General features: G+C 50.0%; 1 protein-coding gene across 1 annotated transcript; it reads left to right on the top strand.

The window, feature by feature from the left end:
• Positions 1 to 6,194: 6,194 nt before the first annotated feature.
• Positions 6,195 to 14,315, top strand: DMRTB1 (DMRT like family B with proline rich C-terminal 1). Its single transcript, XM_054452485.2, has 4 exons — positions 6,195 to 6,830; positions 8,273 to 8,445; positions 11,439 to 11,667; positions 13,416 to 14,315. The coding sequence occupies exons 1-4, from the start codon at positions 6,248 to 6,250 to the stop codon at positions 13,481 to 13,483; spliced, it is 1,053 nt and encodes a 350-aa protein (XP_054308460.1). The 5' UTR covers positions 6,195 to 6,247; the 3' UTR covers positions 13,484 to 14,315.
• Positions 14,316 to 16,780: the final 2,465 nt, after the last annotated feature.

Here is a 16,780-nt window from a genome sequence, read left to right as displayed (position 1 = left end):
GATATTAAAGGTTATATTATTCCCTATTAGCAACGTAGTTTATAGGGACATGTGCCTCTCATATTTTCAGAAAAAAAAATTGAAATTTATAGAAATTTGATAGTACTATCAAAAATACATGTAATCAGCTACATATACATATTATGAAAGTTTCTGTGGGCTGAGCACGGTGGCTCATGCCTATAATCCCAGCACTTTGGGAGGCCAAGGTGGGAGGATTGCTTGAGCTGAGAGTTTGAGGGTGTAGTGAGCTATGCTCGCGCCACTGCACTCCAGCCTAGGTAACAGAGTGCGACCCTGCTGCAAAAAAACAACAAACAAACAAACAAAAACAAAGAAGAAAGGAAGGGAGGGAAGAAAGTTTCTGTGGGTGTCAAAAAACGTTTGTTCATCCAATTAGCAAGTAAAAACAAGACAGAACAAGTCAGTACTATTGGGTTGAACAGTAGCACTAGGAGCATGCCCTCTCCGCCAGGATGGTGTACTTTTCCTTTGCTCCACAGAATTGCGTGTTCCAGTCTTAACCTTCACAGCCTCCCCAACAGCTTTGGTCTGTTTGACTGCCTCATGCTCTTCTTTTCTCTCACTCCTTTGCCTTCCATCCATTACTATTTTGCGCCTCACTTCTCCAAGATTCCTAGGAGAGGTCAGATGAATCTGTTAATGGTGTCCCAGGGTTAGAAGGAGGAACCCTGTCTGGCCCAGTGCTAGTTTGGGCCATGGCTAGCCTCAAACGTGTGCCCCACCTGGAACAACCACCTCAAGGAAAACCCCACTCAAGTCTATTTGAATCTTGCAATACCTGCACGAGTGCTTATTACTTATTGTTTTGCCTGGCTCTGCCATGTCATTTCCTCTTCTCCTTGGTCAATTTCCCTCAAGGACTCCTTCCACAGCCTGGCTGCAACTTACTTTTCCATCTCATTTCTCGCCAGTGTCTCAACCTTGCTGCACTACAGCCACACTGTAGGCCACTGAGCATGTGGGACACACTTCTGCTTTTGTGGCTGGCTACTAACCCTTTAGGCAACAGCTTATAAATCAGCCCCTCAGGGAAGTCTTCCTTGATTTCTCAAGCCAGTTTAGAATTCTATATGGGCTCCGAAAATCTGACTTTTATTACTCTAGAATTACTTGTTTACCAAGTAATTGGATTGCCAGCTAGAATGTAGGCCTAAAGGCAAGGATCCTGTCTTTCTACTTACTTCTGCATGTCTTATGCTTAGCACACGGTTGGCACTCAATAAATACTGACCATGGATAGAGAAAAGCAGCTAAGCAGGGCATCCTAGAAAGTTTCTCCAGGTTGGTACCCCCTTTACCCCCCTTTGCCCCAACTATAATAGAGTATATAATGATACAAACATTTCTATTCATCACCGAAGCTTTCTTGGGGAGATCACTGTTTGGTTTAGAAGAAATGTTTGGGTTAGCAAATATATGGTTAATAACATAGACTTTGACGTTAGATTTCCTGGTTTTGAATGATAGCTCTTCCACTTAATGGCTGTGAAATCTTGGGAAGTTCTAAACTTCTTTGGTCTCAGTTTTTCATGTATAAAATGGGGGTGATAATAACAGTAATCTACCTTGGAGGCTTGTTAGTAGGATTATATGACTTAATACATGTAAAGGACTTGAGAGTTCCTGGCACATATAAACAGTTAGAAAATGCTAAATATTATTATTACCATTATTAAGCCATTAGGGGAGGGGGTGAGCTCAAGACCAAAGTCAGTCCCCCAATTCTGCTGGTCAGAACAGTGGCCTTGATCACTGTGGGCTTTCTGTTTTGCTGAGCACTTGTATAATATTTGAGGAAAGTTGCTGAAGCCAATTGGGGAGGAGATAACTTTGACATTGGCAGGAGAGGGAGGATTCATTCACACATTCAACAAGTATTTCACTGAATATCAATGTTGTGCTAGACATAAAGGGAAATAAGATAGCCACAGCCATTATGGAGGCTAACAGAAATAGAGAAAGGAGAGAGGAACTAGAGAGGCTGGGTACTAGCCAGTGGGAGGACAGAGCACTTGTCTGTGGGCAGACAGACCAGTGGGTTTGGCACAACAGAGGAGGATCCTGAGAGAACAGAAATGCTAAGACAGGATTTTAAGGTATCTGCCATAGGATGTATCATGTAAATCCTCCCCTCCACCTCTTCTATGAAATCTTCAATAAAGTTTTCATTGCTCACTGGAGAGAGCTCGAAGAAGGGAAGATAGCAGATATCTGGGTTATAGCTGCTGGGGGAAGAGATGCTATAGGCAAAAAAAAAAAAAAAAAAAAAACCCCGTCCTTACTCTTGAGCGCTGCCAGTAAGGAAACATTCTAGTGTATGCAATATTTAATGATTATAAATGATACCCCCGTGCACTGCATAATGCAAGGCTCTTTAAAATGAATATGAATTAAACAGTACCAGCAGCAATCATATTAACCAAATAGAAGAGGCGTTAGGAAACTAGGGACTCTGGGAAAAAAAGCTCAGAGTCATATATGACCACCAAGCATCCTCACTGCGGTTAATTAGTCAAACTGCAATTCTTCAGCAATTGTAAGTTGGCAGACTTTCTTAAATGTAAATATCCCAAGGTTTAGGTGTGGGGAAGGAAGTCGTTCACTGTGTATTTACTGCTCCCATCCTTTTTTGACTTCATGTTTTCTGCTTTTATATTATGTCACTATCTTTTAAAATACTGCCAGGCGCAGTAGCTCACGCCTGTAATCTCAGCTCTTAGGGAGGCCAAGGCCAGTGGATCACTTGAGCCCCTGGGCAACATAGTGAAACCCTGCCTCTACAAAAAAATACAAGAGTTAGCCAGGTGTGGTGGTATGTGCCTGGTGTCCCAGCTACTCGGGAGGCTTAAGTGGGCAGGTAACCTGAGCCCGGAAGGCAGAGGTAGCAGTGAGCAGAGACCAAGCCACTGCACTCCAGCCTGGGTTATGAAGCCAGACCCTGTCTCAAAAAACAAACAAACAAACAAAAACCAGTTTAAAGAAATGTGTTTGTATATATATCTTTTTTTTTTAAAGCAGCAGTCTAAGAAGTAATCAGCCATCAACCTAAACAGAACAAAACTATAAATTTGCCTGAATTTCCAAGAATGAGATAAATAAAACTCTGTTGAAATTTACCTACACAAATTGAGACTTTTGGGGGAAAGAAATAAACTAGTGTTTTTCTTCGTAGATTTGTTTACTGTGTAAACCCTGCATCTTAAAACATGACTACTGATTAAAAAGATACATTGTTGTTTATTAATGTTCTCAAAGCACTATGCAAATTCACATCAGCTTGGGTATATTTTGCCTCTAAAGCTATGAAGTGAATACGGAAGCATTTTGTAGTTAACAAGGCTAAAGTATGTTAACTCAAATAGCTTGCTTTGAAGAAAATTTTCCTTTAAATTATTAATATTAATGAGAAAGTGAAGAGAGCTTGGGTGGTCAAGCATGAAATATAAATGAGTAGTTTTCGTTTTTAGGCCTTATTATCCGATGTCACCTGATGTTCAAATTTAAATTTGATAATGCAGAAAATAACATTAAAATTTGCAGTGTCATGAAACAATGCAGCTTGTGCCCCAGATTTTTCGACAGCAGTACTGAAACTATGATTTTTAAGTGACATTTTCAAAAGACAAGGTCAGTGAAAAACGCTATACATTTTTTATTGGGTAGAGTCAGAAAAAGAGCTTGCCTGTCCTTTAACTATTTTTTTTTTCGACAGGTACTTGCTTTGTCACCCAGGCTGGAATGCAGTGGCACAAACACGGCTCACTGCAGCCCCGACGTTCTGGGCTCAAGCGATCCTCTTGACTACAGGCACGCAAGTCACCATGCCTGGCTAATTTTTGTAGAGACATGTTTTGCCATGCTTCCCAGGCTGGTCTGGAACTCCTGGGCTCAAGCTATCCTCCTGCCGCGGCATCCTGAAGTGTTGGGATTACAGCATGAGCCACTGCAACCAGCCACTAATCATATATATATATATATATATATGATTCTTTTTGAGACAGTCTCGCTCTGTTGCCCAGGTTGGAGTGCAATGGCATGATCTCGGCTCACTGCAACCTCTGCCTGCCGAGTTCAACTGATTCTCCTGCCTCAGCCTCCCGAGTAGCTGGGACTACAGGCGCCCGCCACCATGCCCAGCTAATTTTTGTATTTTTTTTAAGTAGAGACGAGGTTTCACCATGTTAACCAGGCTGGTCTTGAACTTTTGACTTCTGGTGATTCACCTGCCTCGGCCTCCTAAAGTACTGGGATTACAGGCGTGAGCCACTGCACCCGGCCCACTAATCATATTTTTAAAATAAAAACTTAACTGAGAGGTTGTTAGAGCAAAGCAGAAACAAACCTAGACCTCCTTAAATGGATGCAGAACAACCGGTGAAGTCTTAACACGCCAAGTAATACAGGAAACTTTTTACTACTTTTACTTTCTTAAGATGATTTTTTTTAAAGCAGAAAAAGACTTTAAAACCTTTTTTCGCTTTCCAGTGTCTAAGAAGCCGCCAAATGGTAACCATTCCCTATTCCCAGGCAGCTAGTGAGAAACGCAAGGTACAACTACAATCACGGACTCAGGAAAATCAAGGTGGACACCAGGCATGGGCTTCTCCCATTCTACCAACAGAAAGAGAGAAATTCAAAGAAAGGGCAATGAAAAATGCACAAGTTTTAACCACATATTAACTGTAACTACCTCCTTAAATGCGACTGATCTAATTAGAAGCTTTTCAGCTTGTTAGTGGCCCATTTTTTCCTTTTTCAGGACAAAGAAGGGAGGAGAGGGGAGGCGAGGGGAGGGAAATGGAGGCAGTGGGGTGGTGGGGGGGGGAGGGGCGGAAGAGACAGAGAGAGAGAGAGACGCCTCAGGGTGTCACAAATTTGTTTTTAAAAAATGAATTAATGGCCGGGCGCGCTGGCTCACGCCTGTAATCCCAGCACATTGGGAGGCCAAGGCGGGTGGATCACTTGAGATCGGGAGTTCAAGAGCAGCCTGGCCAACATGGCGAAAACCCCGTCTCTACTAAAAATACAAAAATTAGCTGGGCATGGTGGCGGGCGCCTGTAATCCAAGCTACTCAGGAGGCTGAGGCAGGGGAATCGCTTGAACCTGGGAGGCGGAGGTTGCAGTGAGCCAAGATCGTGCCACTGCACTACAGCCTGGGTGACAAAGCGAGACTCTGTCTCAAAAAAAAAAAAAAAAAAAAAAAAAAACCAACAATTAATGCCCTTGGGTAAACTATGACGTCTGTGCTAACTTTTCAGATGTCCCAAGATTTGGGTTGTTTTACAAGGATAACGAAGTTCATGATGAGGTTAAGCAATCACTGAAGCTAGTGCCAGAAATTTTTTTTAATTTAATTTTTTAGAAACAGGGGTCTTGCAGAATTTTTGTTTTATTTAATTTTTTAGAAACAGGAGTCTCGCCATGTTGCTCAGGTTGGTCTCCAACTACTGGGCTCAAGTGATCCTCACGAGTAGCTAGGGCTACAGGCACAGGACACTATGCCAGGCTTAGTGCTACAATATTCTGTCTATTTTACTTTAAAATATTCTAAGTATGCTCACTTTGGAAGGCATCAACATCAGCAACGTGCCGTCTTCCAGAAATGCATTCCTACACCAAGACTCTCAAGAAACGGGAATTACTGTAAGGGCATACCCTTGAGCAACCATCACATTGCACTGAACTCTTGAGAATATTCTGGAATATCCTTGAAGCATCTCTGCAGGGCAGAGAAGTGAACTGCCACAGAAGCAGCAGCTTCGGGGAGGAGAAATACAGTTTGCCTCTTACAGTACTTTTCTACACCGAGAGCTACATTCCTCCCGAGTTTTAAATCTGTGGACCGTTGAATATCACTCCGCCTTTCATAAAGTTACAAATACCTTCCGTCGGTGGCGGGAACAGAGTTTGGAAAATTACATGCCTAAGACTTCAGATAAGCTAAATGACATACATGCAATAGCATCCCGTGAAGAATTTATTCAACCCAATCCATTGCATCTAATTACCCAAAGCACAGAAACTCTCCAAACTGTGCACCCCCCAAAAGGAGGGAAAATGCAAAGTTCTTGCTGCAGTTCCCAGGACACACTGCGAGCCGCTTTGTTACAAGTGTATCCAATGTCCCCAGAACGAGGGACTTGTGGGGCGCCGCTCATCCCAGCGCCAGTTGCTCTGCAGCTCCCAGAGGTGCTGGTTGTGCTACCAAGGCTGACCCTGCCAATGGCCGACAAAATGGTGCGCACCCCCAAGTGCTCGAGATGCAGGAACCATGGCTTCCTGGTGCCCGTCAAGGGCCACGCGGGCAAGTGCCGCTGGAAGCACTGCCTCTGCGAGAAGTGCTACCTGATCTCCGAGCGCCAGAAGATCATGGCCGCGCAGAAGGTGCTCAAGACGCAGGCCGCCGAGGAGGAGCAGAAGGCGGCCCTGTGTGCGCAGGGGCCCGAGCAGGCCTCCGGGGTTGCGGCCGCGGCCGCCGCCGCCGCCCCCGCCCCCGTCCCGGGCGCGAGCCTCCGCCCGCTGCCCCCGGGGACTGCCTCCGGAGACGCCGACCCGGGACCCGAAGGCCGCGCGGCCGCCTGCTTCTTCGAGCGGCCCCCGCGGGACCGGAACCCCGGCCCGAGAGCCCTCCAGCCGGTTCTGGGCGGCCGCGGCCACGTGGAGCCGAGCGAGCGAGCCGCCGTGGCGATGCCCAGCCTTGCGGGACCCTCTTTTGGGGCAGAGGCCGCAGGCAGTGGCTACCCCGGCCCCCTAGACCTGCGCAGGCCGCTGCGGACCGTGCCCGGCCCACTGTTCACCGACTTTGGTAAGTCGTGGCCTTGGTCCAGCGGTCGACTCCCGGAGCTGGCAGCCCAGGCCAGCCTGGATGGGGAGCTGGCATAGGGGTTGGGGGGGTTGGGGGGGGGGGGAGAGAATGCTTTCCACGGGTAATGGACCTTCTGTTTTCAGAAACTCTTCTTCGAACAGGGATTTAGACTGGGTACCTTTTCGCAAAAAGGAAACGAGAAACAGAAAGGAATGGGCGGTTCAGAGAGCTTTTAAAATTTAGCTATAGTTTGTGCCACTCCGGCCTGCAAGAACAAAATGGCGTCCGGTCGACTTAGCAGTGCTTCTTTTTCCGGGGGGAGGCTTCGAGGAGCCGAGTCCTACTGCGCTTGCGCACCTCTTCCCGCCATTTCCTTGGGCTGGAGGCTCCTCCTCCAGAATAACAGAATTTTCCCGCCGGCACGTTAGCGCAAGGACGCCTGCGCACTCTTCCCTCCTGGTTTGCGGTCGGGAGGCTCCTCCCCTCAGCACCGCCCTGGCCCAGTGCGCCTGCGCACCTCTTCCCTCCGTTTCCCCACGTGCAGGTGAACAGAGCCTGTTTCTTTACTCCACACAAGAGAACAGTTGGTCTGTAAAGATGTTGCCTTTCTTTTCTCCCCTCACCTTGTACATAAATTACATTGTTCCCTGTGTCTTGGAGCTTTTGGTATTGAAGTAGTTTCAAGTCACATGTACATTTGAAGCTTTAAAAGCCCCGGGGTTTGGTGCGGACGCGTTTTCCTGGTGTCTCCCCCATGGTGGTGTGGTGGGACGGGCTCAGGCCGAGGCAGGGGCCTGGGTCACGCTGGACAAGCTCCTGCCCTCTGTGTGCCAGGACACTAGTCCGGAGGCTCCCACAGGCTCGTCCTGGCCCCCTGACTTTCCAGGAAAATCTAGGTCCCCAGGGAACGTCCCATCTGACAGGGTCACAGGCCTGAAACCGCAGATCTAGAAGCCGCCTTTCTTTTTTGCATCTCAACAGACAAGCAGGGCTGAGCCGAACCGTGAGCCAGGCATTCGTGATGGAGGACGCGGGTCACATTTCTTGCCCTCAAGGACCTTGTCCTTGTGGGAGGGACAGGGTTGATCAAAGAGTCACACAAGGGCTCGAGCCATGGCCGGGTTCACTGTGACCCGGAGGAGGAGGAGAAGCTCGGCACTGAGGCCTCGCAGAGGCAGAGTGCGGGTGGACGGTGTGTGGGGCAGCGGGGAGGTCTGGAGGCGGCCCTGGCCCACAGCGGGCTTGATGGCCGTGCCGAGGACTCTCCAAGAGCAGTGGGGCTGGCTGGAGGATGGAGATGCAGTGAGGGCCCAGCGGAAGGAAGGGCGGGCTGGGCTTTCTGTGCTTGGACTGCAGCGCTGATGACCCCGCCGCCCTGGGACGCCCTGCGGCTGCTTTTCCCAGCGGTGTTTAACACTTCCTTTCTTGCTTGCGTTCTTTAGTGCGCCCTCTGAGCATCAACCCGGACCGTGCACTAGGCCCTGAGTACCCTGGCGGCTCCAGCATGCACCCCTACTGCCCGTTCCCGCTGGGCTACCTGGACGCCCCTCCTGGCGTCCCCCTGCAGCAGGGCTTCAGGCATGTGTCCCGCAGCCAGTACCAAGGCGGAGACTTGGTGAGTCCCACCCCTCACTTCTTGCCAGCTTCCTCCTCCCAGCTGCCCCTGCTGCCTTGATGGATCCTCAGTCCCGGGAAGCCAGCTGTCATAAACTGTGCCCACTCCATGCCAGCCCCCGAGTACTGGTGGAGGGCTAGGCACTGCCCAGGCACAGTGTGTGTGTCTCTGGGAGCACACGTGTGGACCGGTCTGCACCACTCGGCTTGGGCCATGGCGTGTGCTTTTCAGGGCAGTGGGCTGAAAGGCTCTGAGCGTTCAGGGTGACCCCTTCCTTGACTGATGCTGATGCTAGAAGGGCTCTTCATTTTGCTGGACTACAGAAAGGGAATATCACCTTCCTGGGACCACAAAATTTAGGGCAGAGCCAGGACCGGAGGTAGGCTCCCTGCCCACAGGTATAGCACATTTGAGACTGCAGAGGGCTTTCAGGAGGAGGTGGCATTTGAGCTGAGTCATGAAAAATATGGAAACCTTCCCCCAAACACTTGACACCTTAGGAAATACCTGTTGAAAGAATGAAATTTAATCCTTTTAAAAGATTAATAAAGGTCAGTCGTTACCTGGTATTCTCTCTAAGCTGGGAATTTTGAGACCGAGTGTGTAAAGTCAGGTCATCCCTGTGGTGTGTACTACAAGGCAGGTGTGATTGAGTTTTATGGCCTTGGTTACCAGCTCCTTCCAGACTAGGATGGCTAAAAGCCCTCTCTCTCCTTAATGAAAGTCATTAGCTGCACAGTGTGGAGCCAGTCCAATGGGGCTTGAGCTTCACCCGGGCAGGTTGGGCACACAGGTCACTGGGTCCTCACTCTTGCTTCAGCCTGGCGGCAGCAGCTTCTCTTCCACTTATCTTAGATGTTGTAAGATTGTGCTTAAAAATCATTTTCCACTGTTTCAAGGGAAGAAAGTTTGAAAGCCACTGGCCTTGATAATTCCAGGGTGTCTATTGAACCTTCAAGGCAGGTATTATACCCCATTGTAGCATCGAGAAAAAAAGGCTCAGAGAAGTTAAGTTTTTGGCCAGGGTCATAAAACTGGTGAGAGAGAGACTGGGATTCCAGTTACACAGCTGGTTGGTGACAGAGCCGGGTCGTGTACCTCGGTCGCCCTGACTCTGGAGCCCAGGTGCTTTCCACTGCCCTTCCCTCTCTCCCACAGAGGTAGAACACACATGGCCCTTGACTCACACCAGCACTGCTGCCTACCTGACATCTGTGGGCACTGCCCAGGGAGAGCCAGGCATCTCCAGCCTCCACACAAAGAGAGGGGCTCTGGCCAAGTAGAGCACGCTCCGTCTGCTCACGCAGAAGCCTGGAGCCTGGCGTCCAGGGCAGGGCTCTGATTGACAGGCCTGCCAGACGGCCTTTGTTAAGAGTGTGATCTCAGTCGGTTTATCTGGGCCCGAGCTGCCACCACAGGCCCCAGGCAGGAGCTGTGATCCAGGGAGATGCTTGACTGAGCAGCTTGGAATTAAAGCACTAATAATCCCCCTTCCACCCTCTCAAGTCTGGAGAGAGAATCAGGCGTTGATTTGTGAGCTGTTTCAAACCCAAGAGCCCCTGAATCACTTTCATCCTTGTCCTGCTGCCCCCTGCCAAGGCTTGGAGGTGCTCTCCAGAACAGTTTCCTCCTTCCTGTTCCTGTCCCTGCCCACCTGCTGCTGCTTGGCTTCCTCTGCTGTCCTGTTCACAGGACAGCACTCGCCCTGGAGGTGGGCAGACCTAGGGTCCAATTCTGCCTCCCCTGTCGTATCCCAGCCATGTGACCCATGGCAGTTATCTGCCCTCTGAGGACCTCACTCAGGTCTTGGTCTGTAAAATGGGGGTGGGAGGACCTATCTATTAGGGCTCCTTAGAATAGATAAGGCGATGCATGTAAAATACCTAGCACAGGGTCTGGCACATAAGTAGGTACTTAAAAGTGGGATTTCTTCCCTTCCTGGTGGTTGAATGAAGTTAGGAAGTGCTGGGTTAATCTAAGGAGATTTTTTGCAGACTCTTCCAAGCCTTTAATATGCTCATGTGTGACCCACTAATGTGGGGAGCAGTATATGAGGTTTCTCAAACTCACTTAACAAAGAACACTTTTAAGAGTACTAAAAAATACTTTGTAGGACACCAGGACTCCATGAAACTCAGCTCAGGAAGTGTTGCTCTGAAGCATCTGGATAGAGAAGTGAACGACAGGAACTACATCCAAAACTCAGTATTATTTCTTAGGACATTTGTGTGTTTCTCGGTTAAGCTCTGAGCTGTGTAGTCATCCCCCCTCCATATCCTGTGATGGGGCCCTGTGCTGTGGTAAGGGGTTGGATTCCATCCCTTGAAGAAGGGACAGAAGCAGCAAAATGTTCGTCAGTGAGGCCACTTGTCTGAAGTCACCCAGTGTATGCTTGCCTCAGAAACAGCTGCGCTACACCCACATTGCCAACCTCTTCTCCCAAAGGCCCCCCTGGCACTTGAGTTTAAGTCACCACATGTGCCAGACAGGGGGTCCTGTAGGGTTGGGATGCATTCAGACCCTTCCCCAGTGCAGAGCAGCGCTGGACAGAGGTCAGCTGAGTGGGCTATGGAGTCAGCCAACTTGGGATCCAGTTCTGCCCCTTAACCACAAAGCAGCTCTGGGGCCCTGGGCCTGTAGCTTCATCTCACTGAACCTGTTTTTCATCATTACAGCAAGAATAGTAATAGAACCCACCGCCGAGGATTGTGAGCACCCAAGCACAGTCGCCCTGGCATATACAGAAGGGCTCTGTCACTGTGACCCTTCAGCTGTTCCCATGCTTATCTGAGGTTGCCTGTGTTCCTTCTTGCCTTCAATAATTTGGCAGGTGTTCGCTGAATGCCCTCTTCCAAGTGCCCTGTGCCTGTGTGTTTGGGACCATGCATCTACCCCATCAGGAGCCCCCCACTTCAGGGGTGAGAGCTATGTTTGGTCAGCCCATCTGGCTAACTCTCTCTCCTCTCTGCCTCTCTGCTGTGTGTGCCGTGCAGGCGTCAGAACCAGGGGGAGACTTCCAGCCAAGCTACTACCTGCCGCCGCGGCCGCCGCCGCCGCCACCACTGCCACCTCTTCCACCGCTGCCACCGCTTCCACCACAGCCGCAGTTCCTCCCGCCAGGCTACCTCTCTGCGCTCCACTTCCTCCCCCCACCACCGCCACCACCACCTCCGTCATCTTTCTCACTGACCGTCCTGTTTGATACTGACAAGGAGAACACTGGTGAGTGAACTCCAGTCTTCCAGCTTCCGCGAGAGCCAGGGAGACTTTCTGGAGGAAGAGGTACCTAATCTGAAGAAAGGTTAGGTGTGGAGAGAAGGGACATGGAATTTAAAGGGTGCTGAGCCCTAGGATGAGCTCCTTCTTACACCCCTCCTCCAGTCCCCATAAGCACACATCTAAGAGAGGCGGGAATGGGATTCCAGGTGAGGAAACCAGGGCCTCCAGCAGTTCTCGCGGGTGTAAATGGCAGAGCTGGGATTTGAACAGAGTTTTTCAGTCTAGCTCCCAGTCCAGTGCCTGTTCACTCACCTTATTGGCTCCGTGGGCAGTGCTGTGGAGGACAGCAGGCATGTGGTGTGCTTGGAAGACCAGAGGTGCCAGGCCTTTCTAGCTGGGGTAGGGGAGCAGATGGAGAGCCTGGAGCAGCAGCAGGAGCCCGTGTGGTGGGGCTGTGCCTCTGCCCCAGGCCACTCTGAGGGAACCAGACCGGGAGCTAGAGAATCTGTCCTTCACAAGCTCTGCCACTGGGGCACTGGATGATCCTGGGCACTGAGGCTTTTCAACTATAAAAGGGGCCCCCTTACTAGGTTACTGTGAGGGTCGAGGAAACTTTTGGATGTGAAAATGTTTTGGGTTTTCTTTTGAGGGCCCTTGCAGCTTTAAAGCTTCTAGGACATTTTTCCTTTCCATCTTCCCCTGGGGCGCCTATGATTTGGAAAGAACTGACAAACTCAACTAGGCCTTTAAAATGACTGTCAGACCATCTTATGAGCTAGGGGAGTCTGGTGGTATCACCATTTTACTGAAGAGGAAACTGAGGCCTGTTGCACACTTCCTGTGTGTGCAGTGCCTAGATCCAGTAGCTGGAGAGGTGGTGACATGTGGCTGAAAGCCACTGGCCCCAGTGCTGGGTAGCCCGGGTGTGAGTCCTGGCTCCAGCACTTGCCCAGCTGTGTAACTTGAGCAAGCTCATTCACTCTTCGGTGCTCCATTTTCATCATGTGTAAAAGGAGACCAATAATGGTCCCTACCTCATGAGGATTCTGAGGATTAAACAGAACCTGAAGTGATGAAGGCATTGGTGAAGGTGGCCTATCACTGTCTGTTTCACTTAGTGCCCATGCTGCCATTGCAAGGTGGATATGTCTCATTTTACAGAAGGGGAAGCTGAGGTTCAGAGCTGTGGAGTATCTTGCTAATTCCTCCCAGCTTGTGAGGAGCAGAGCAAGAGCTGGAACTTGAATCTGAATCACATGGCCAAGGCTAGGATTCCAGGCTCCTGGCGCCTAACAAGTTAAAGAAAATTCATTCTCCCCTAGGGCTGGGAATGATGAGAAAGGCTTATGGAAAATCTGTATCTGGGCTGGGCACAGTGGCTCACACCTGTGATCCCAGCACTTTGGGGAGAGTGAGGTGGGTGGATCACCTGAGGTCAGGAGTTCAAGACCAGCCTGGCCAACATGGGGCAACCCCGTCTCTACTAAAAATACAAAAATTAACCGGGCATGTTGGCGGGTGCCTGTAATCCCAGCTACTCAGGAGGCCGAGGCAGGAGAATCGCTTGAACCTGGGAGGTGGAGGTTGCAGTGAGCTGAGATTACACCACTGCACTCCAGCCTGGGCGACAGAGCGAGACTCTGTCTCAAAAAAATTAAAATAAAATAAGAAAAAAGAAAATCTTCATCTGCAAATAGGTAGTTGTAATTTTCCCTCTTTCTAAATCCAGCTACCTTCTTTGTCCTTCACAGATGACCAGGATGCAGAGGTACCATTGGGTGAGCCCAGCCAGCCATCGTCTCAGGAGCAGTCCGACTAGGCCCCAGGCCCGCCCTCCTGGCCAGCAGAGTGGGGCTCTGGGGGGCAACAGCAACAGTTTTCTTGTCTTCATTCAGTGATGTGTAGGGAGGAAGGAGGTTGATAGCATAGATGGCAACTGATTCCCAGTTTAAGATAGGACGAAGGAGGGCAATTTCTGAGTTTCAGTCCTGCGCTGTGCAGTTGAAGAAGAGTGTGGAGGAAGCTATTACCAGGGGAGGGCCAGGGCTCTGAGGAGTAGGCGCTGGGAGAAGCTCCCATTTAGGAATGAATTTAACTGTCCTTGGGTTACACTATCATTTATTGGAACAAGCCCCAGAGGCAGTATTTGATTTCCTCAGGCCCCACTCCAGGACAGGAGGCGCACTATCTATTTCAGCTTTCTGCTGCCTTTGCCTGGTCCTCCAGGGTGCTGGGGGCACCACAGACATCAAGATTCCAGTTCATCCAGGTGGCTGGAGCCAGCAGCCAGGACCAGGGTCATTGACAGCAGGTTCTGCAGCGTCCTGCCTTGCTGCTCTGTCCCCCACATCTTCCTGGCCACAGCCCCTTGCCCCTCTTTAAGGGGTTTTACTAGCAAGCATCCTGGCTGCTGGGGCTACTTCACTCCCCCTCCATAAAGTTTCAGCCATTATGGGCACTGGTTTTAAAAAATTTGTTAGTTTGACTATTTGATGTTTTTATAGTGATTGCCAACTTTAAAAAGTAGGCTGTTCATAAGCACTGATGCAGTCCCTAGGGAATAGAATGGTGCTTCTGATCACCTGTGACATGAACAGTTTCTTCTGTGAGGGCAGTTGGCTATTGAAATAAAATGAGCAATGGAAATCCTTGTGGAAGGCTTATCTCTCTTTGATCCTGGTGGAAGGTAGGGTTGGCAGGAGCCTGAGTTGGGAAGATTGGGGGCCTCGGTTTGTGGCCTGTGGCTGGCCTTGACTGCACTTGCTTAGTTCCTGTTCTTAGTTCCTGCCCTCCCTGTTCTACCTCCCCTTTCTTTATTAAGTGAGGTGATTGGGCCAGGCTAGTAGACTTCTTTATTATTACTGTTGTTATTTTAAGCAATGGAGACCTTTTAAGGAAATCTGATATAGACACACAAAATGTAAAGATGTCTTAGTTTCCTTCCTCCAGCTCCTTCCATAGTCCCTGCATAGGAACATGCATTTAAAAAAACAGAACTTGAACCAATTCTGTTTTAGGGTCCTCGGCTTCTTCCGTTGGTTGCATTTATACCTTCATTTAGAAAACATCCTGTGTCTCTACTAGATTCAGAACTTGACAGTTCCCAGCCCTGCCCATGAGGAACATGACATCTAGTGGGAGAGACAGAGAGTTTTAGGGGATTCATACCAGAACAGAGAGGTAGGGAGGCTGTGGGAGTGGTCAGAGAAAGCCTTCTGCAGGAGTCAGGGCCTCAACCACATTGTAAGGGGCAATAATGAGTTAAGCAGAGAAGAAGGAGATGAGTACTCCCAGTAAGGGTGCAGAGGAGGATGGGGACCTGGTGTGAAGGATTCCATGGTCAGGGCAGTGTCCTGTTCTCTGTCCAGGGAAGGGCTGGCACCCAAGAGAACAGGTCAACTTTACTTCCTTTTTTACCTGTGGGCAGAGGTGTCTAGGCATCCTCCTAAGTCCTGAGATAGGTAGTGGGGGGATCATTGAGAAGTGATACCCTAACTATTCTCTTACGTCAGTGTGGTGGCTGGTGCCCAGGGCCTGGGCTCTGTTGGAAGGCACTGGAGGCAGGCACTGTCACGAGAACTTTTCAGTTACTGCTATACAGACACAAGAGTGTTTTCAGCAGGGCGGACCACGCATGCTGAGGCCTGAGGCCTGCAGGTCAGCACTGGTGTCAGCCTGGACAGGATGATGCAGTGATTTGGGACTAGCCTGGCTTGAGGGCTGAAGCTATCACTTACCCAGTGCTGGTCTTCCCCTTGGGGACCACAGTGCTGCAGGACCCTGAGGGTGGGAGAAGACATGCCTTTTGGTTGCACTTGACATCAATCACCATGCCCTAACTGAACCCCTGACCTGCCGGTACAGCAGGGTGGGGCTGGATTGGTAACCTTACTTTTTCTCTTTTTTTTTTGAGACGGAGTCTCGCCATGTCACCCAGGCTGGAGTGCAGTGGCGCAATCTCGGCTCACTGCAAGCTCCGCCTCCTGGATTCACGCCATTCTCCTGCTTCAGCCTCCTGAATAGCTGGGACTATAGGCGCCCAACACCACGCTCGGCTAATTTTTATTTTATTTATTTATTTGTTTTTTGTATTTTTAGTAGAGACGGGGTTTCACCGTGTTAGCCAGGATGGTCTCGATCTCCTGACCTCGTGATCTGCCCGCCTCGGCCTCCGAAAGTGCTGGGATTACAGGCGTGAGCCACCGTGCCCAGCTGGTAACCTTACTTTTTCATAACACTTGAAGTTTTATCTTAGACTCCACATTTTGAAAGACTTTCCAACCAAGTTGCATTACTCAAATAAAGCTGCTTTCCTGTTTCTGGTCAGCACACACACAGAAGTATGAAACAGTCTCTGGCCACACAGACACCACAACTATTGCAGACCAACACAAGGAAATGGGTTGTTTAGTTAGCCTGTGGGGAGATGGGAGGCTTTGGTCTTCAGAGAAGAGTAATGTCCTGTTGGAGGGGTTCATGCTCACATGACTCCAGGATGGGAAGATTTCGTATTTCTCCTGTAGGCCTGTGAGCTGATGAATCTCCAGAAATTGGTCGGCATCTTTCCTGGAGCCTTGGAGGCACCTGCTGGGGTGAAAAGACCAACTGGAGAGTCAGGGGCTTGTCCCAGTGCTGCCCCCTGGCTTACTGGTTTTCAGGAAGGTCTGCCTTCCTCCCTTTCCCCGGTATGAACCCCAAGTTGTGAGCACCCAGCCTGCCCTTTCCTGCTCCCGTGGGCTCACCATGGTTACTTCCCCTGGTAGGTGGTAGACCCCTGCTCCCCACAGCTTTGCCAGGCAGCCCAAGCCATGATCCCTGAATGCCCAGCTCCTCCAGGCAGGCCTCCGGCAGCAACAGCATGAGCACTGAAAAACCAGTTCTGCTCATGTTGCTGCTGTGCACACAAGCCCTCCGTGGCTCCCTCCTGCTGCCTCTGGCCAGACACGGTGGCTCACGCCTGTAATCCCAGCACTTTGGGAGGCCAAGGTAGGCGGATCACTTGAGGTCAGGAGATCGAGACCAGCCTAGCCAACATGACAAGACCCCGTCTCTACTAAAAATACAAAAGTTAGCCGGGCATGGTGGCTCACACCTGTAATCCCAGCTACTCGGGAGG

The sequence above is a fragment of the Pongo pygmaeus genome, chromosome 1 (assembly GCF_028885625.2).
Source record: "Pongo pygmaeus isolate AG05252 chromosome 1, NHGRI_mPonPyg2-v2.0_pri, whole genome shotgun sequence".
NCBI lineage: Eukaryota > Metazoa > Chordata > Mammalia > Primates > Hominidae > Pongo > Pongo pygmaeus.
Note: the sequence above shows the minus strand (reverse complement) of the source record. Positions and strands in the feature narration are given on the sequence as shown.